The sequence below is a fragment of the Carlito syrichta genome, unplaced genomic scaffold (genome assembly GCF_000164805.1).
Source record: "Carlito syrichta isolate Samal-C Ts95f unplaced genomic scaffold, Tarsius_syrichta-2.0.1 Scaffold305223, whole genome shotgun sequence".
Taxonomy (NCBI): Eukaryota; Metazoa; Chordata; class Mammalia; order Primates; family Tarsiidae; genus Carlito; species Carlito syrichta.
This window is the reverse complement of record NW_007249319.1, coordinates 288658-304761: the sequence shown is the minus strand read 5'-3', so window position 1 is coordinate 304761 and position 16104 is coordinate 288658. Positions and strand designations below refer to the sequence as shown.

The 16104-nt window shown below is 37.4% G+C and overlaps 1 protein-coding gene across 5 annotated transcripts in view; it reads left to right on the top strand.

Annotated features, from left to right (window-relative positions):
- The first annotated feature begins 244 nt into the window (after positions 1 to 244).
- ARL6 (ADP ribosylation factor like GTPase 6) overlaps positions 245 to 16104 on the top strand; it is a 33946-nt gene continuing 18086 nt past the window's right edge. For 4 of the 5 annotated variants that reach the window (XM_008061377.1, XM_008061375.1, XM_008061376.1 and 1 more), the window contains exons 1-2: positions 245 to 497; positions 3552 to 3695. In XM_008061377.1, coding sequence (XP_008059568.1) covers positions 3573 to 3695 — 123 coding nt within the window. In that variant the 5' untranslated portion in view covers positions 245 to 497; positions 3552 to 3572. Of the gene's footprint in view, positions 498 to 1519; positions 1596 to 3551; positions 3696 to 16104 lie in introns of those variants that run through there. The other variant, XM_021714102.1, reaches the window with a different exon arrangement.

Below are 16104 nucleotides of genomic sequence, written 5' to 3'. Positions count from 1 at the left end.
CGCCTACAACTCCCATCATGCCACACTCGGAGCCACGAGGCTCCTCGCAGGCCATCGGCCGCTCACCCCAACCCTTGTGCGCACGCCTTCTTTCCTACAGCGTTCCTCGGCCGGCCTCTGGCCTTTTTCCGGAGCTTCGCAACAATCCCAGAAGCTAGAGCGCGGCGGCTCACCCGCGGAGAATCCGCCCCTCCCCCCCCCCCGCCCCGGAGGGGGCGTGGCCTCGGGACCGGAAGAGGCTCCTGTTGCCAAGGGAACGGCGCGTGCCAAGGCGCCTGCTCAGCCCCTGATGCTCTGGCTGATGCGGAGGCGGCGGTTCTCGCAACTTGTAGAGGCTGCTTTGCTCAGCACGGGAGATCTTTCCTATGGAGGCGTAGAGAAGAAGTCTGAGGCACACCCGCGCCACATTTCCATCCCAGAGACGGACACGAGCGAGTGCGTCCTTTCCTGTGTCTCGCCAATTCTCCCGGGGCCGCCCGACTAACCTCGAACAGCAGGTACCTCCCCGGCCCAGGTTTCGGTCGCCAGCGGCCACCCGGCCACCCGCACCTTCCCCCGTCAGTTTTAGAATTCTTTGCTCTTTCCCTCCCCGCGGTTAGTTGTTGCTACCGTGTGCGAGTGAAAACGACGTGTGCTGATGCGGTTGGTGATAGGGGCCCTAGCAAACGTCTTGAACTGGTCTGGGCGAGTTTTTGTTTGTTTGTTTGGCTGGTTTTTTAACATCGCCCGACTTGAACCTCTTTAATTTGGTGTGCGTGTGTGGAAAGTGTAATTGGAATGTCAGCATCAGAAACTGAGAGCCGAATGCTTATTTATTTAGAGTGGCAGGAGTATGCAATAATTCAGTCAGCAAGCACGTTTAAAGTTTGCAGAGTACCATTCATGATTTCTCTGCCCGACCACTCTCTCATTCTCTCTCTGCAGCTTACCTTCTTAGCTATTGACTGTGGATAACATCCTAATTCTTCTGGACTTTTCCCGGCAACATCTAATCCTTTAGGAAACAGTTTCCTTTAGGAAACAGCCAAGAGAATTTGGCTGGTGTGCAAGGAGGGGTACATAGTAAGATAAGAAATAGGAAAGGTCGATTCAAACCAGATTGTGAACAACCTTAAAATCTATGCTTGGAAGTTTGAACTTTATTCTGAAAAGCAGTAGTTTCCATAGTGACTGCACATAAGAAATACTGTGTAGCTTTTGCAGCTACAGAGTCTCTGATCTCTTTCTCAAATATTCTGACTCAACAGTTGTTTCCAGAGTGCAACCAGGTTTGAGAATCATGGCCATACTAGTAGGACTCTGCAGAAAACAATTGTATCTCCCACTGTGCACTTATGACATAGTCCATAGATGTTGAGTGGCTTGAATTGTCGTTTATTTTATTCATTTATGCACGCAGAAAATAAGTTTATAGAAGGAAAATTACAGTTACCAAAAAATAGAAATGTATATAGAGCTATATGATAATTGTTCATAGAATAACTGCAATAAATGTGATTACATCTTGTAGAAAAACTGATGTCCCAAAATATTTTAGTAACAAGAATCAGGCGTTTGGTAAGCCATGAAAAAGGCATAGAAAGTCACAGTACAGGGTACTTTGAAAGATGAATATTCATGCATCAGGCTGTAGATTATTAGAAGGGAAAGATGTGGGAAGGGATCAATTTTTTTTAACATGTTCGAAATTGTATGGAAAATGGAAAACAAGTGATAAGTGTTTATATCAGTATGTTTACTGCAGTAAATAATGTGAGAAATCGCAAATTTACTTTGAACTATGATGGTCTGTGTGAGTTGTTTCATTATATTAGAAAGTTAATTTAAAATAGATTCTACAAATGCTAGTCCCTAAGCTGAGATTTAAAGGAATGGTTTGAATTTAAGATTTGAATCTCTAATACAAGGAGAAAATAGATTCAAATGGCACAAATGGAAGTACCTGAGATCAAACAAACCTTTGGGTAAGACAAATGTGACTATTATAGGCCCACCCTTGGGGATCTTCTGCATGTCGTTGAAATCCAGTTCTGAAATTTTTACCCATAATGATCTCCCAAGAGCCCTCAGCAAAATGTCAACTGTGCAACCCACTTTCAGATACAGTTTTCTAGGAAGCCTCTTATTAGTCAAGTTGCTGCAGCCTCACATTCTAAGGTATGGCCTTGCTTGGGTGGTATGGAATAAAGAATACTGAAGGAATTGTAATAAGACAGTCTTGTGGAACCTTAGATGGAAATGGGAATAAGTCAATTTAATGAAATTAGTATTTAGAGAACTGTGAAAATGAATATGCAGAGAGTCACAGGGTATATTTGGTACACAAGTATATTGTGATTGGTTCTGCAGCAGTTGAGGGCTGGCAAAAGGGATGTCTTTGTCCTCCTGCCACATAGTCATGTTTTGAGGAGTGATGGATTTAAAATGAAAAGTTTAGCTTGGAAACTTGAGATGTAAATTAAACAGTACTTTAGATGAATATGCATAACCATAAAGTTACCACACAGCATGCAATATGTCCACAACGGTTTTATTTGACTAAGATACACTCCTCTTTGGATTGCTGTTGGAATTTTTTTAAAGCTTACATTAGAAATAATTTTTCTTCCTTAGATTTGATAAAATTGAACAAACAAAATGAACACTTCAGGGACAAATTAGCAAAGAAACTTTTACAGTATTTGAAAACACTAAATACAATATATGTATTTTCTTATTCTATACTGGTATGATAAAGTTCTTTTAAAATAATAGTAGATGTTTAAGATGTTACAGTTAAGAAAACAGATATCTGGTAAAGTTCAGTAAAATTGTATATGTGTGTGCATAACCTTCTTCCCAAACAAATTTGTGGAGATTTACAAACATAGATGTAAGGGCTAAAGGGCCATAAGGCTAAGTATATCAAGATTCTTCACTTCTACTGATAGAAAACCCTGACCAAACTGGAAGTAGTCAAGCAAACAAACAAAACAGTGAGTTTATTATAACTTCATATTATTGCAAAATATAGCAGTGGGGCTGATTTCATAAAAAGTTTTAGTCAGAGGCTCAAATGCTGTACCAACATCTCAGGATTTCTCTACTTTTCTAGTCTGCCTTCTACTTTCTAAGCTTCGGCTTCAGACTCTATGGGAACTCTATTGCCTGTACCATTGCGGATTTCATGTGGAGTCTGCCAGTTATAATACCTGAAAGTTCTTTGAACTCCTAGTTCAAAGATACTTTCAGGTATTATAACTGGCAGACTCCACATGATACTTAGGCTGGCCACGTTTTCTTTTAAACATTATGAATTACAGTGAGAAATGTAGTTATTGCAAAGGCATTATTCGGTGTTGCCAGGGTATTATAAGCTGCAAATCTGCATATCAGTTAAGGCTCCTTTCTGGTAATCAGCTTATGCTCTGTTTACTAAGTGCAAAGCTACATTGACATAGTTTTCACACTATCATTATGTGTCTTTAAATAACTGACTTTTTAATACATGAACCAATATTTCTCATACTTAAGGTGCCTCGGGGTAATACATATTTTATTATGACTTGCAGCTGGTTTGTGAATATCATAGTATGGGATTACTAGACAAACTTTCGGGTTTGCTTGGCCTGAAGAAGAAGGAAGTTCATGTTTTGTGCCTTGGGCTGGATAACAGTGGCAAAACAACAATCATTAACAAACTCAAACCTTCAAATGTAAGTATTTTTGTTAGATGCTTTATGTAGTTTTTGGTACTAGAGAAAGTTAATATGCAGAATTATTTTGTTTGACATCGTAACTTCATATAGTCAAGTTAGGAAATTTTCTTAACCTTGTGGCACCTTTAAGTATCGGTTAGCCATAATTTGCAGTGCATTTTGTGTACTAATAAATAAATCTTGACTATGAAACTAGAATATTCTTTTTAAATGACATTTTTTCCCACAAGATCCTCACAAATTTGCTGAGGTTACTTTTAAGGTTGCATTGCTTTCTTTTTACTTCCTTCTTCACAGAAGGTGCAAAACAAAGAGAAAGATGAACCAATTTTATAGGTTTTATGGATAATTAGACAATTTTTCCCAAAAATGTGTTATGCATACTAGTAAGAGTAAGCAAGATTATTTCAAGCAATGTGTATGCCCATTTTATTTTAATAACTGGAAAATATGTAAAGCTAGCACATTGAACATAAGATGTAAAAGTTAATAAAATAAAATAAAGATGTAAAAGTTAGACTTAGGTTCTACTATGTATAAAGTGAACCCACCTAACAGTGCTTTTCTAATTTCTAGTACCATTTCCTGAGCCTTAATCTTAAGACAACTTTCCTGTCTTTTTTTTTTCCTGTCTTATAAGAAAAATTGACCTCCAGGTCCTGAAATCAAAGTAATTTATTTTTTGTTGTTGTTGCTAAAAGCCAAGAGTCACTTGAAATGGGACTTCTTAAAGGCTTCCAAACCTCTGTCACTCAGGTATAGATAGGTATAACACTTGGTTCTTTCCTACTTGGAGTCCAAGTAGAGTTTTCTGTGAGCTTACATCCATTATGGAACATTATCTTTTGTTAATTAAATGAATTAATTATAGAAATCTACATCTCTCTGATAGGAAATAACTTGCAAGAAAATTGTGCATCTTATTTTATAGTAAAGTTGGGCTTTTTGTGTGTTTGTGGATAAAAGCAAGTAGGTATTTCCTGGACCCATGGTGGCTTTTTATATTAAGCTGCCCTAATGTTTGTTCATTGTTAATATACTGAATTTGCTGGCATTTTCTAAATTGATTAGGTAGAGAAGGAAGACATTTTATTTTAGCCAGATCCTTCTTTTCAAGACTCTGGTCTTAGTTGTCATTTTTGTTACAGATATGTTTTGTACACCTTTGTTTTAAAATTCCAATCTTTCTCCAACTTGCAAATACACATGCCCTCATTGTCACATCATCCGGTTTTAGATTCCTTTTTTATTGATACATAATAGTTGTATATATTTGGAGAGTACATATAATATTTTTATAACATTCATACATTGTGTAATAATCAAATCAGGGTAGTTGGAATAGCCATCACTTCAAACATTTATCTTCCTACTGGGAACATCTGAACTCTTTTAACTATTTGGAAATGTACAATAAAATGTTAATTATAGTCACCACAACCACTGAACTAACTAGATGCTACTCCTCTAACTGTATTTTCATAGCTATTGATAAACCTCTTCATCTCTATCTTTCACATACCTTTCCCAGCCTCTGGTAACCACCAGTCTGCATTCTATTTCTATGATATCCACTTTTTTAACATCCCATTTATGGGTGAAAACATGTGATATTTGTCTTCTGTGCCTGGCATATTTCACTTAACATAATGACCTTCCATTCCATCCATATTGCTACCAATGACAGGATTTCATGCTTTTTTATGACTGAATAATATTCAGGTGTGTGTGTATTTGTTTTCCTCTACCCATTCATCCACTGATGGATACCTAAGGTTGATTCTTGGCTATTGTAAATAGTACTGCAATAAATACGGGGTTGCAGATATCTCTTTAGTATGTTGATTTCTTGTCTATGGATGTGTACTTAGCAGTGGAATTGCTGGGTCATATGATAGCTCTATTTATAGTTTTGTGAGGAACCTCCATGCAGTTTTTTCTAGTGGCCATACTAATTTGCATTTTCACCAGCAGTGTGTGAGAGTTCCCCTGTCTCTACATTCTTGCCAGTATTTATTATTTTTTGTCTTTTTGATAAAAGCCATTCTAACTGAGATGAGATGTCTGATTGTGGTTTTGATATGCATTTTCCTGATAATTCATGAAGATGAGCATTTTTTAATATAGTATTTAGCCATTTGTATGTCTTTTGGGAAATGTCTATTTAGATCTTTTACCCATTTTTTAATCGGAGTGGTTTCTTTAAATATCAAATTGAATTCCTTCTACATTCTGGCTATTAATCCCTTGTTGGAAGAATAGTTTGTAAATAATTTCTCCCATTATGTAGGTAGTCTCTTCACTTTTTTGATTTTCCTAGCTTGATATAACCCCCTTTATCTACTTTTGCTGTAGCTCCTGTGCTATTGAGGTCTTACCTCCAAAATCTTTGCCCAGATCAATGTCCTGAAGGATTTCCCGTATGTTTTCTTCCAGTGGTATCATAGGTTCAGATCTTAAATCTGTGTCTTTAATCCATTTTGGGTTTTGTGTATGGTAAGAAATAGAGGTCTAGTTTCATTCTTCTGCATTTGGTTATCCAGTTTTTCCAGCACTATTTCTTGAAAAGTGTCCTTTTCCCAGTGTATGTTCTTGGCACCTTTGTTGAAAATGATTTGGTTGTAAATATGTGAATGTATTTCTGGGTTCTCTATTCTGTTCCATTGCTATATATGTCTGTTTTTATGCTAGAACCATGCTGTTTTGGTTATTAGGGCTTTGTACTGTATTTTGAAGTCAGGTAATGTGATACCTCCAGCATTGTTGTTTTTGCTCAAGATGACTTGAGTTATTTGGAGGCTTTTGTGATTCCATACAAATTTTAGGATTGTTTTTCTATTTCTGTGAAGAATGTCATTGGTCTTTTGATAGGAATTGCGTTGAATATTTAAATCACTTTACATAGTATAGACATTTTAACAAAATTAATTGAGCATGAGATACAGGTTTCCATATTTTTGTGTGTCCTCTTAGTTTCTTTCATCAGTGTTTTATAGTTTTCATTGTAGAGAGATCTTTTACTTCTTTGGTTAAATTTATTCCTAGACATTTTATATTTTTTGTAGCTATTGTAGATGGAATTGATTTCTTTATCAGATTAGTTACTGTTGCTATATATAAATGCTGCTGATTTTTTGTATATTAATTTTGTGTCCTGGAACTACACTGAATTGATTTATCACTTCTAACAGTTTTTTGGTGGAAAGGTTTTTCTAAATATAAGATCATGTCATTTGTGAGCAAGGATAATTTTACCTCTTCCTTTCCATTTTTAGTGTCCTTTATTTCTCTTGCCTAATTTGCTCTGGCTAGCACTTGCATTACTGTATTTAATTAAAAAGTGGGCATCCTTTTTTTGTTCCAGAGGTTAGAGGAAAGACTTTCAGTTTGCCCCCTTCAGTATGATGCTAGCTATGGTTTTGTCATAATGGCCTTTATCATTTTGAGGTATGTTTATTCTAACCATTTGTTGAAATTTTTATCATAGAAGAACGTTGACTGTTATCAAATGCTTTTTTCAGCATCTATTGAAATGATCACATGGTTTTTGTCCTTTATGTTAATGTGATGTATCATATTTATTGATTTGTACGTGTTGAACCACCTTACATCCCTGTGATAATCCCACTTGATCATGGTAAATTATCTTTTGACTGTGTTATTATATTTAGTTTGTTAGCATTTTGTTGAGGATTTTACATATACATTTAGTGGGAATATTGGCCTGTAGTTTCCTTTTTTATTTTGTTTTGTCCTTGTCTAGTTTTTATATCAGGGCAATTCTGGCCTTGAAAAATGAGCCTGGATATATTTTTTCTCTTCAGGTTTTTTTGTCTAGTTTGAGAAGAATTGATATTAGTTCTTTCTGTTAAATGTCACTACTCATTATTGGTCTGTTCAGGTTTTTGTTGTTGTTGTTGTTGAGTTGAAGTCTCACTCTGTCACCCAGACTGGAGTGCAGTGGCTGCTCCCAGCCACTGCAGCCTCGACCTGCTGGGCTCCGGCAATTCTTCCGCCTCAGTCTTCCAAGTAGCTGGAACTAAAGGCACGCGCTACCATGCCCAGCTAATTTTTCATTTATTGTAGTGATGAGGTCTCGCCAAGTTGCCCGTGCGGGTCGCGAACCCACGGGCTCAGGCAATCCACTCACCTCAACCTCCCAAAGTGCTGGGATTACAGGCTGAGCCACCGAGTCTGGCGGTGTTTTGTTTTTTTTGATGGTTCAATCTTGGTAGGTTGTATGTGTCCAGGAATTGATCAGCTTCTTCTAGGTTTTCCAATATGTTTGTGTGTAGATGTTCATAAGAGTCACTAACAATCATTTGTACTTCTGTGGTATCAGTCCTTTCTCTGTTTTTGTTTCTGACTTTATTTCTTTGGGTCTTCTCTCTTCTTTTCCTAGTAAGTTAACAGTTTGTTGGTATTTGTCTTTTTTTTTTTTTGAGTCAAAGACTCACGCTGTCGCCTAGGCTGGAATGCAGTGGCATCCTCACAGCCACCAGAGTCTGGACCTGCTGAGCTCAGGCAATCCTTCCACCTCAGCCTTCCAAGTAGCTGGAACCACCGATGTGTACCACTGCATCCAGCTAAGTTTTTGGTTGATTGTAGAGCTGACGAGGACTCACCAAATTGTCCATGCTAGTCTCAAACCCCTGGGCTCAAGCAATCCTCTCGCCTCCACCTCCCAAAGTGCTGGGATTACCTGGTGATATTTATCTTTTCAAGAAACCAGTTTTTCAGTTTGTTCGTCTTTTGTACTTTTTTTCTGTCTCAATATTATTTATTTCTGCTCTGATGTTTATTATTCCTTTCCTTCTGCTAATTTGGGGATTTTGTTTGTTCTTTTCTGGTTCCTTGAAGTACGTTGATAGGTTGTTTATTTGGAGTCTTCCTACTTTGTGATATAGAAGTTTATTGCTATAAGCTTCTCTCTTAGTAATGATTTTGCTGTATCCATATATTTTGGTATATTAAGTTTCCAATATTATTTGTTTTATAAAATATATTAATTTTCTTCTTAATTTCTGCATTAACCCAATCATCATCCCGGAACATGTTGTTTAATTTCCATGTGTTTATATAGTTTCCAAAGTTCCTCTTGTTATTGTTTTCTAATTTTATTCTATTGTGGTCAGAAAAGATATTTGACATGATTTTGACCTTTTTGAATTTCTTGTGACTTGTTTCATGGTCTAACATATGGTCTATTCTGGACAGTGTTCCTTGGGTTGCGAATAATGTTTATTCTGCAACTGCTGGGTGAGATGTCCTATAAAATGTCTGTTAGGTCCACTTGGTTTAGAGTGCAGTTTAAGTCTGATATTTTTGTTGTTGATTTTGCTGTCTAGATTATCTGTCCATTACTGAAAATAGAGTGTTGAAGTCACTTACTCTTATTATATTGTAGTCTATCTCTTCCTACATTAGTGGTTGCTTTATATATTTGGGAAGTCCAGTATTGGATGTGTATATATTTACAATTATCATATCTTTATTATGAATTTATCCCTTTATCATCACATAGTGACCTTCCTTTCCTCTTTTTATACTCTTTGACTTATAGTCTAGTTTGATATACTTATAGCTACTTTACTTTTTTTGGTTTCCATTGTATGGAATTTCTTCTTCCATCCTTACATTTTTAATCTATGTGTATCTTTATAGGTAAAATGAGTTTCTTATAGGCAGCATATATTTAGATCTTGTTTTTATCATTTTGTTTTTATCTATTTAGCCACCCTTTTTTAATCGAATAACTTAGTCCATTTACATTTAATGTTATTATTGATAGGTAAGAACTTACCATTACCATTTTGTTCCTTACTTTGTGGTTGTTTTGTACTCCTCTCTTTCTTTCATCTTTTCTTGAGGAAGTGGTTAAGTGATGATTTTGGGGGCAGGTTAAGTTGTTTACTCTAGTTGCCCCAACTGGAGTGCAGTGACACCATCATAGCTCACTGCAGCTTCGACCTTCTGAGTTCAAGCAATCCCCCCCACCTCAGCCTCCCGAGTAGCTGGAACTGTAGCCATGTACCCCCATGCCCAGCTAACTTACTTATTTTTTGTAGAGATGAGGTTTTGCAGTGTTACTTAGACTGGTCTCAAACTCCTGGGCTCAATCAATCCTCCCGCCTCAGCTTCCCAAAGTGCTGGGCTTGTAAGTGTGAGCCACTGCAGTCGGCAGGTTGGCAGTATTTTTCTTTTTAGCACTTTGACTGTGTTGTCCCACTGCCTCATGGCCTGTATGGTTTCTGCTAAGAAGTCTTTTATCAGACAGATCAGCACTCCTTTTTATGTTATTTACTTCTTTTCTCTTGCTACTTTTAGTATCCCCTCTTTTTCCTTTGAGAGTTTGATTATTATATGCCTTGGAGTAATCTCATTAGAGTTGAATCTATGGACTTCCTGAACCTCAATATTTGTTTCCTTTTTTAGTTGTAGAAAGTTTTCTGTTATTTCTTCTTTGAATAACCTTTCTACTCCTTGCTCTTTCCCACCTTCCTCTTAAACACCAGTGATTCTTAGCTTTGTTTTTTTAAAGTTATTTTTTATATCTTGTAGGTAGTCTTCATTCCTTTCTTTTTTTTTTTTTTGAGTTGGAGTCTCACTCTGTCCCCAGACTGGAGTGCAGTGGCCGCTCCTGGCCACTGCAGCCTCGACCTGCTGGGCTCCGGCGATCCTTCATTCCTTTCCATTCTATTTTTTTCTCTGTATATTTCCAAAAGTCTTTCTTTGAGCCCACTGGTTCTTCTGCTTGATCCATTCTGCTAGCAGCCTGTAATATATTTTTCAGTTTGGCATATTATTTCTCAGTTTCAGGATTTCTGTTTGATTTTTTAAATTATTATAAAAAGTATTATTATATTTTAAATCATTGTTAAATTTCTCTGATAAGTTTCTGAATTGCTTTTCTTTGTTATCTTGGAGGTTGCTGATTTTCCTTAGACATGCTGTTTTTAATTCTTGATATGGGAGATCACACATCATCATCTCATTAGAGTTGGTCACTGGCTTCTTGTTTTGTTCACTGGAGTAGGTCGTGGTTCCCTATTTGCTGTTATTTCTTGTGGTCACATGTCTTAGTCTTCACACTGAAAGATTGTTTATTCCAGTTTTTTCTTTCTGGCTTATTTTGGTCCTTCTTGGATATGTTTGCTTAGAGGTTCTTTGCAATTCGCCTGTTAGATTTCTTTTAACCTAGTTCACGGCCTCCTTTTTAGAACTTGATGGTGCTTAAGCCAAGTTTGTCTCAGCTCTTACGAATGTTCAGAAAACTGCCCATCCCAGGTAGGATAAGTCACAACGGGGATGGGTACCCTTGGCCTTGTGGGAAAGCTGGCCAGGGTTTCCTGCCCAGTGATTCTGTGGAGCATGCCCACTACAGCATGATGCTGCTTGAACTTTGATTTGGCATCTCCTTTGGCTGAGATAAAAAGCACACTTTCATAGGCCAAGATTTCTAGTCCCACTTCTCTTTATCTCAAGCTCCCCTCAGGCATTTTTCTTTCATATAGGCTCTCGGGAAGCTTCCCATCAGTTGAGGTGTGGATGGTTTTCCTCCAAAGGAACTCAGGATGCTGGAAATGCTGGCTGTCTGCCTCAGTCTCACTTTTTACAGTGCAGAAACCATGATTCCAAGGGGAATTTTTCACATGATGACTGGAAGTGTAGAGAAAGAACATCACAAATCTATAAGTTCATTTTTTTTATTGTCTGCTCAGCATATTTCACATCTTTGTTGCCTTGGGGACCATCTTACTCTCAGATTTGAGTTCTGGGATATTGCTGGTAATACTCTCAGCTCTGGACATTTGTTTTTGGTTTTCTCGGAGTGGGGGTGGGCATGGGGAATGGTAGTGAAGCCAGATTGCTTCCACTTTATTTTGGTGATGTCACTCTAAAATGCTAATATTTAAGGTAGTCTAAAATTGCTCAATTGATAACTTGTATATTCAGTTGATAACTTACTAAATTTCTCCACATTATAATAGAGTATAGATCTTGTCTTTTTCAACACTGAATACCGAATACTTTGAATAATACTTGACGCTTTGGGTTAATGGATTGATGGATGGTTTTTTTATTTTAATTTTTGTGCATTATATTTGATGGTACCAAGGATAATATTTTTAGCAGACTTGATGACACTAACAAAATAGGTTTCCTCTCATAATCTTGTTCTATTCCTCATGTTTGCCTATCTCTGGACTGTCTCAGGTGGTCTGTTCCACTTAAGCAATTGTTGTTTCTTGCTATCTATAGGGGATTGTTTTCAGGATACCCGTTCCCCTAACCCCTGTTTTATCCTCCCACTCACTTCCCACATCTATGGATACCAGATTCCATAGATATTCAAGTCACTTTTATGCAAAAGTGTATAAAATGGCCTGGTATTTGCATATAACCTAGACACCTTCTCCCATATATTTTAAATCATCTCTATATTACTTATAATCCCTAATACAATGTAAATACTATGCAAATAATGTTATACAGTTTTTTTATTATTAATATTTTCATCCATAATTGGTTAAATCTGCAAATGTAAAACCTGTAGATACAGAGGACCAACTCTAATGCCTATCATCTGCTTGCTTTACGTCATTCTTGTCCAATTTAGAAAATGATCTAATGTATTCTTGTATACTGCAGAGGGAGATTAATGTTGGAGACTATCTTTTGGAGTACTTTACAGGAAAATAAGTTCCACTTGAGTCTGAAAGCAGTAGTTCACATGTCTTGTTCCATATTGACTAATTTGTGGAGTTTTCTTTTTCTGATTACTTTCCACTAGAATTTTAGAAGTGAGTTTGTGAATTTTATTCTTACAAGTAAAATATCAAGTTAAAGAGGAGCTTCTCTGGAAACAAAGAGTTTGTGAAGAAGCTAAGTGATTATGTGGAGGCTAGGCAGATGTTCTAATTACGATTCAATAAGGACAGAGTTACTATTGTGAAGTTTATTTTTTGAGATTTCTTTAAACTTCTATCTTCCTTACTTTTTTGCTATTGGTATGTTGTTCCTCACAATAATAGCTCATGATTTTATCATGCTATAGGGACATTAAAAATCCTCAAAATCAAAATAGCAGGGGTTTGGGGACAATGAAAATCAGAAAACTCTTTATTCCAAATGTTGTTCTGCAAGGAAGGAACCTAAGGCTTGAGGTAGGAATCTCAGTAGCAAGAAGTACATTTTGTCTAACATGAAAAGAAAGATATTTTTGGAAAAATACTAGAGTAGTTCATAGGATGTAAAAGAGAAAAACTGAATAAACAAACTTAAAGCCAAAGCCAGGGGCTCTCTGGGAGGGCCTTTCACTAGCACATTACCGTTAAGGTGATCAAGCTTCAGTGACTTTTCAACTTCTCTTTTCATTTGAATTTAAATTTCCCAGAAGTAGGTTAACACAGTAAGCATAGTATATGGGACAAAAATTTCCCCTGTACTGTTCCTTTTTTTACATAATGCCAACAAGATGAACTGAAGGGAATTTTTTTTTTTTTTGAGTTGAATTCTCACCCTGTTGCCCAGGCTGGAGTGCAGTGGCACGCTCATGGCCACCACAGCCTCAACCTACTGGGCTAAGGCAATCCTTCCGTGTCAGCTTTCGAAGTAACTGGAACTACAGGTGCACATTACCATGCCCGGCTAATTTTTTTGATTTATTGTAGAGACGATATCTCGCCAAGTTGCCCAGGCTGATCTCGAACCCCTGGACTCAGGCAATCCTCTCACCTCGACCTCCCAAAGTGCTGGGATTACAGGTTTGAGCCACCACGCCCAGCCTGGAATTTTTTTTTCTTAAGTTACACTTGTGGCAGGATGCAAAAAATTGGGGATAAAACTGAAATTAGTGAGAATGTTACTATAATCATATCAGACATTTGTTGAGTTTGTATTGTGTTGAGTATTTTGCTTGTATTTTTTGTTTATAATTGTAGAATCGGGGTTGCATTTGAAGATTTGCTGCATAAATATACTGTGCAAATGGTGAGGTTTGGGCTTCTGATGAGCCGACTTGTCCATGTGTTCTTTCCTCTTCCTCTCTCCGCCTTTTGGTATTGTTCACTGTCTATTCTCATTCTTGTACCCATGAGTAACCCACTTATGAGTGAGAACATAGGGCATTCATTTTTCCATTTCTATAACAATTCACTTAGAATGATGGCTTCCAGCTGTATCATGTTGCTGCAAAGGACATGATTTCATTCTTTTTTATGACTGCGTAGTATTCCATGGTGTGTATGTGCCACATTTTTTTATCCAGTCCACCATCAGTGAGCACCTGGGTTGGTTTCATGTTTTTGCCATTGTGAATAGTGCTGTGATAAATGTGTGAGTGCACTTGTATTTTTGGAAGAATGATTTATGCTCCTTTGGGTATATACCCAGAAGTGGGATTGCTGGGCCGAATGGGAAATCTATTTTTAATTATTAGAAAAATCTCCAAACTGCTTTCCACAGGAGTAGATCAGCTTACATTCTCACCAATAGTGTATGAGAATTCCCTTTCCTCCACAGCCTCACCAACATCTGTTGTTTTTTCATGATAGCCATCCTGACCAGTATGAGATGGTATCTCGTTCTTTTGATTTGCATGTCTCTGATAATTAGTGATGTTGAACATTTTTTCATATGTTTGTTGGCTACTTGTATGTCTTACTTTGAGAAGTATCTGTTCATGGACTTTGCCCTTTTTTAATGGGGTTATTTGTTTTGTTTCTGTTGGTTTTTTTAAAAATATATTTATTTATTTGTTTCTTATAGGGTTGTAGGATACAAATGAGGTTTTGTTACACAAGTAGGCTGCATGCAGGTGAAGTTTGGGCTTTTAGGTGGCCCTCATTCCCCCTGGTAGTGTCCCCTTCCTCCTTCCTCGCCCACTCCCCCATCCTTGCCTAGCAACTGTCAGTCCCCGAGCTTGTGCTAATGTGACTGGTGTTCAGGGCCCACTTATACGTGAGAATGTGCAGTGTTCAGTTCTTTGTTTCTGTGATAATTCGCTTAGTCTCCAACTGCACCCACGTTGCTGTGAAATCCATGATTTTGTTCTTCTTTCTGGCTGTGTAATACTCCATTGTGTGTATGTATCACATTTTCCTTTATCCAGTCTGCTTTTGATGGGATCAGGGTTGGTTTCATGTTTTTTGCTATTGTGAATAGTATGGCAATAAACGTGCATGTACAGATAGATGTCTTTTTGGTAGAATGATTTATGTTCCTCTGAGTAAATTTCCAGGAGAGAGCTTGCTGGATCATATGGAAGATCAATTTTTAGTTCGAGAAATTCCTGTCGATTTGTTTTTGTTTTGAGTTCTTTACAGATTCTGGGTACTAGGCCTTTGTCAGATGCATAGTTTGCAAATATTTTCTACCAGTCTGTGGATTGTTTCTTTTGATGGTTTCTTTTGCTGTGCAGGAGCTTTTTATCTTGAAAAGGTCCCACTTGTCAATTTTAGATTTTGCTGTATTTGATTTTGAGGAACTGGTCATGAATTCATTGCATAGTCCAGTCTCCAGAAAGCTGGTTCCTAGGTTTTCCTTTAAAATTTTTATATTTTGAGGTCTTATATTTATATCCCGGATCCATTTTCTCAGGATCGTTTGTTGAAGAGGGTGTCTTTTCCCCAATGTTTGTTTTTATTGGCTTTGTCAAAGATGAGTTGGTTGTAGGTCAGTGGTTTTATTTCTGTGTTCTCTATCCTGATCCATTGGTCTATATGTTTGTTTTTGTACCAGTACTGTACTGTTGAGGTTTCTTTAATTGTCATGATAACTTTATGAGTTAAGGATATTAATATATTTTACATTTGCGAATACCAGGCTTAGAGAAGTTAAATAGCTTGTCCAAGGTAGCATAGCCAATTAGGAGTAATTAGGAGGCTGTTGTAGTAATTCACCACTAGAAATGATAAGAACCTAAACTAAGTTAGTGAGATAAAACCCATGTAGCTTAGGGAATGATTATATAGAGAATGTGAATAAAAAAGGAGGAGTCAAGAATAATGTCAAAGCATCTGGATCAGAAAGTAGATGGACTTTTATAAACAGAACGGTTTCGATACTGGAAGTGCCAGGAGTCATTTGCTCTGTTAGGATGTCAGTATAATGCATTTTAATTGTCTATGGAACCTGTCATCAGGTCTCCTTTGTACCCTAGCCCTCTGTCAATCTTCTTCACACAGAATTCCCTACCAGAGCCTTCAAGTCCCACCTCTTTTACATCAACGTATACCGCTCTTTTACTTACTCTGCTCACCACACATTCAGGCTTGCTACATTCCTGTGTGATGAGTTCCTTCCTGCCTTACGATCACCACACTGATACTTCTGACTGGAATGCTTGTTGCCAATAACTTGTCATTGCATTTCCCTCTTGACATTCACTCATGAGTCGGATGTC